General features: G+C 33.3%; 1 protein-coding gene across 2 annotated transcripts; it reads right to left on the bottom strand.

Moving 5' to 3' along the window:
* Nucleotides 1-474: 474 nt before the first annotated feature.
* On the bottom strand, nucleotides 475-2,953 carry LOC120082090 (protein yippee-like). 2 transcript variants are annotated; one of them, XM_039037311.1, is made up of 7 exons: nucleotides 2,627-2,953; nucleotides 2,317-2,443; nucleotides 2,031-2,054; nucleotides 1,892-1,935; nucleotides 1,204-1,312; nucleotides 1,066-1,121; nucleotides 475-777 (listed from the first exon to the last, which is right to left on the bottom strand). In XM_039037311.1, the coding sequence occupies exons 2-7, from the start codon at nucleotides 2,410-2,412 to the stop codon at nucleotides 696-698; spliced, it is 411 nt and encodes a 136-aa protein (XP_038893239.1). In that variant the 5' UTR covers nucleotides 2,413-2,443; nucleotides 2,627-2,953; the 3' UTR covers nucleotides 475-695. The 2 variants fall into 2 exon arrangements, with proteins under 2 accessions (XP_038893239.1, XP_038893240.1); XM_039037312.1 differs by lacking the exon at nucleotides 2,031-2,054 and having other exon boundaries at nucleotides 696-777; nucleotides 2,627-2,946.
* Between the last annotated feature and the right edge of the window lie 1,942 nt (nucleotides 2,954-4,895).

The following is a 4,895-nucleotide window of genomic DNA, read 5'->3' as shown; positions in this document are numbered from 1 at the left end:
GAATGTGATTTTCATATTCTCAATATAAATTTATGAATTTATAGCCAATTTCCAAAAACAATAATTATTAAAAACTACTTTTTTTTAGTTTTCAAAAATTGATTTGGATTTTCAAACACTCTTAAAATATAGATAATAAAACATACAAATCAATAGATGAGGATGATATTTATAGACTTAATTTTAAAAAACAAAATGATTATCAAAGAGAGTAAATTATTATTTTCTAAATGATATATTGACATGTCGAAATAGGTTAGAAAACAATAATTTACTGATAAACACGCCTACTTTTGCATTTTTATTGCATTAAGGATAAATTTGAATTTTTAAAGATTGAGGCCAAATTAAGAATTGACTAAAAGATTTGGGATTATCTTATATATTTAGCTTCTCTTATGCTTACAAAAGGCTTGAAAGAGAAAATTCTAAAAGTTTTAAAAGAATAGAAGCAACATTAAAAAATGTAAAACATTGACAACAACCTTCACAATCTTGTATTCTACAGAGTATTAATATTACATTACTTACCTTAGGAGATACAAGAATTACTGTTCAATTCTCATCCCAACATGAAGCATCAAGGATTTGTAGGTGGGAGAAATGAAGTAGAAGTATCACCATCTTTAGAATTCAAGTTCAAACTATAAGATTTTTTAGGTTTTACAGAATTTACAATTGAGTAAATACAGAAATCAAACATCATCTCCACTTCCACCAGCATCTGCTTCATGACTGACCCGGTGACTGTTTTCATCAGGTCCCAAAACCTTGAACCTGCTCAAACAACACAACTTTTTTCAACGAAGTCTTTTCAAACTTTCTAAGGACCATGTTTGTTCGTGGGAATCTAGGATCCCCTAGAATGAGCATTTGAATTATCGCAATTGTTTTGCGGTAATATAAGATGTCCAAGGATTTGGAGATGCTCGAGCATCGTAGGATGCCCTTATGGGGGCATCTCAAGAGTATTTTATGCTTTCCTAAAACATGAATTTTCGAGATTTCCATGTGGAGAACATCTCATTTTACTTTTTTTTTTTTCTCTGTCTACTGAATACTGACCTCTCAAGTACAGATTTTCCCTCCTTGTACTTTTGATTCTTTTCATGGGCAGTCTCCTGAAAGAAATCATAGGAATAGCTAGCTAAGAAGTAAGAAGCAAACACAGTTGAAATTTCAAATATTTGCTTTTGATCTTACATATTTCCATCCCACTATTGATCCACAACCCACACAGAAGATATCAGCAACTGTATGCATCCCTGTCATCATCAATCTCTCTTCTATCTTGCCCAAGCAGACATTTACCCTAAAGAAAGTTTGACAATAAGAACCTAGTCTATGAGATGAAGCACTTTAAGAATTAGTTCTAGAGAACCTCTACCTCATTCTACTCTTATCAGAAAGTAAGAATGGTCTGGAACGAGAAACACTAAGAAAGTCATTACAAATAGGTCCTAAGTGTAAATCGCTATTTGAATGGAGAAAGGGATTCATTCCTTGACATAGTTTTTACAATCAGGTCCTAAGTGTAATATCATTCTCCTAAGTATTCCCATGAACCCTATAAGTTCTGTTATGTAACATTAACATCAAACTACTAATCATTGTATGCAAAGTTTTTGTAGCACTTAAGAAAGACCTCAGTTTCTTTAAGCTACAAAGATAAAAACACCAGAGCTATGAGTTTGTCAACCCCTTATAAAATTCTGATCAATCCAATCCAGACATATGAAGCCTACAACCCAAATCTTTAATAACCTACTTATTTATACAATTTAAACACAAATTGCACAAACCCAGGTTGATTAAAACCCTGTGTCAAACATGCACTTGGGCTAGGAGTGTGTTAATTAATGTCCAAACTCTAAAATCAAGAAGGACTTACACCTTATTGAAGAGATAAGCTTTCCCATGCCTGCTGTGGAAGGACTGAATAGAACAACACAAACAGTTCATGGAGTCAGAATGTGGGTTTCAGCAAATTTTGAGAGCAACATAAAATTTTCCCAAAAAAAAAAACTTACCAAACCCCCTTTTGTTCTAGGTTCCTAAATTACAAAGTTTAGAAGGGAACAGAATTCATGAGATAATGCCAGAAAGATTGGAGCGAACAATATAGAAATTTTAAAACAGACAACATAGAGAAGAAAATAACCCCAGAATATCCCAATGTAGAAGAGCTTTACCTAAACAGATAGGTTAGACTTAAAATTACAAAGAACAAGTAACAGAAAGTTAAATGAAAATAAAACCAGTAATACAATCGAAGAACATGAGAGAATTAAAGAAAACGGGTAAAAGAAGAGAAACCTTGGAAATGATATCGTCGTAAAGGGCAAGATGGGTCCGGCAGTACTTGCAGCTATAGATCTGCCCTTCGAGATTCACCACGAACAATCTTCCCATAGCTTTGAAGCTTAAGCTTCCCACAGATTATCTGCAAAAACAATCATAACAGAACCCAGAATGAGAAATCTACAAAAGATTAGGCAGAAGAGTCGAGCAGAGGATCTAGATTTATCAGAGCCCTGAAGAAGAAGAAGAAGAAGAAGAAGAAGAAGAAGAAGAAGAAGAAGAAGAAAGAATCTGGGGTTGTTTCGAAATTGGAAATTGAAATTACACTTTGCGAAGAATCCAGTTCTCAAGACGATTCCAATGTAAAGCCCCTTCGTTCTGAATTGTGAAAGGTTTTGAAATGAAATTAAAGAAAAGCTTGGGGATGGAGAAGGATGATGGAGTTGTGTCAAAATCAGAATGGTTCGCTACATTATTCATGAAACTTCCTTGTCCCGACTATGAATGTTGGATGATCCTTTGCTTGAGATGCGCATATGCCAACAAAATCTTGTTCAGATAGAGGGGTTCATGATAGGAAATTTTGTAACGAGGGCCTATAAATTTTTTTAAAATATGAAATTTGATCCCCTCTTACAAAACAACAATTTCTAACCTTTTGTGACTTATCCCTTCTAGAGCTCACTTTCTCGTTTTTACTCTCATTCATATTCGTTTTCTATTTCATTTTTTAGCTCTCGTTCTCGTTCTTACTTATTTTCTATCTCATTTATAATCCAATGAATCTTCATCCTTTTCCATTCCAAATTGGATTGACATCAATGTGGTTGGGTGAGTATGATCTAATTTTGATTGAAACATAATTTTTCCATAGTAAACACAATCCTCCTTTTGCTCCATTACTGTACATGCGAGTGAGCTCTGACATCAATGTGGTTGGGTGAGTATGATCTAAGAAGAAAGAATCTTCAACCCAAATTTTCTCTAAAATTCTCTATAGACTGTATGCCCGAATTTCACTCCAATCTCTTTACCATGTTGCAGATCAACATGCAAAGGAGAGAGTTGCATGAGTTGCAGCTCATGCTTGAAGAAGACAAGGCAAAGAGAATGCTATTTGTGTGAGCTACTTAGGTGATGGATAATGGAAAACAACATTTTCCATTTTAATGTTTTGTTTTTTCTAAATTTCCAATTTTATCATAAAATCAAAAATGATTTTATAAAATCTATTTTGATTTTAAAAACTGAAAAAATTAATTAATTTCATAAATTAATTATTAAATAAAACTTAATTAATTTAATATCAAATATTAAATTAATTTTAACACATATCCATCTTTATATATTTAAATCATATTTAAATATATAGATTTTCCTATTCCGTTTAATTCTCAAATTAAACATGTAATTATATCTCATATAATTACTAATTCCTTTAATTCTAATTTAAACGTTTCAAATTAACTTATCATGTTATTCTAGAGCTAGTCCGTTACGAGCTAGTAGGGGGACCTCGTGACCTACAGATCATGGACTCCAACGATCCGAGATTAATTGGCTAAACTCATTAAACCAGATTAATCACCATTCATTAACTAATGGGTCACTATACTAAAGCCCATAGTTGCACTCCCCTCTAGATATATTATGTTCACATGATTTAACCATAATCAGCAAGTCGACCCTTCACAGGTTGTTCATAATAACGAATGAGTTAAATATCTGTTTTACCCCCGAGATTATATCTTATTCCTTAAGTTCCTACTGATCCTCTAATTAATAATTGGTTTTATCCAATTACTGAACCAAACTCTCTCAACCCAGTGAGAGGGTGGCGCCCCTTGTTCAAGATCTGGATTCAGTACTTGCGAGAACAACCTTTCTTCTATCCCTAAATCGAGTAGGCGTGAACTCCGTCCTGCACCCTATGTCCTCAGCTATCTATCTGGTCTTACTCCTGAAATGAGAGTCTTATTGAGCCGGCGCTGTTGAGCCAACCCTCACTTATGCAAATCTAAGGGCAATCTCGAATAAACAAGAGTTCATTCATAACATGTACGAATGTTATAAAGTCTTAAACAGTAAACAATGTTATAAAGTAAGAGTGACTTATTTCTTGGTCCTGATCTTATGTAAATTCATTGCATAGGACGCCCCCACTTCTTATGTCATAACATGTACGAATTAGGATCACATCGTATGTAGCACTTTACAACTCTTTGTAACAATTACAGAGTAGGCCGTATCCAATGGTGTTACAAGAATAAGTTACCCAACCTCATTCATGTACCATAGATCATTTTGACTATTTAATTTTACTTGAACCTGATCCATTCTTATGTCTCCACATAAAGTTCAGGTACTCATACAATAGTCAGGGGTCTTAGTTTATTGGATTTAGACTTTCATACAATTTATGAAATCAATAATAAGTTTATTGATTATAGAAAATGTTAATCATTCTACAAACTGTGAATTTTAGGACATAAAACCTACTCCCACTTGGACTAAAACTCCAGTGGATCAATATATACAAATATACACAATGTTGAGTTTACATGGAGAGAATAAAATATACAAATATAATAAAC

This window comes from Benincasa hispida, chromosome 7 (assembly GCF_009727055.1).
Source record: "Benincasa hispida cultivar B227 chromosome 7, ASM972705v1, whole genome shotgun sequence".
NCBI lineage: Eukaryota > Viridiplantae > Streptophyta > Magnoliopsida > Cucurbitales > Cucurbitaceae > Benincasa > Benincasa hispida.
This window is presented reverse-complemented; position numbering and strand designations above follow the sequence as displayed.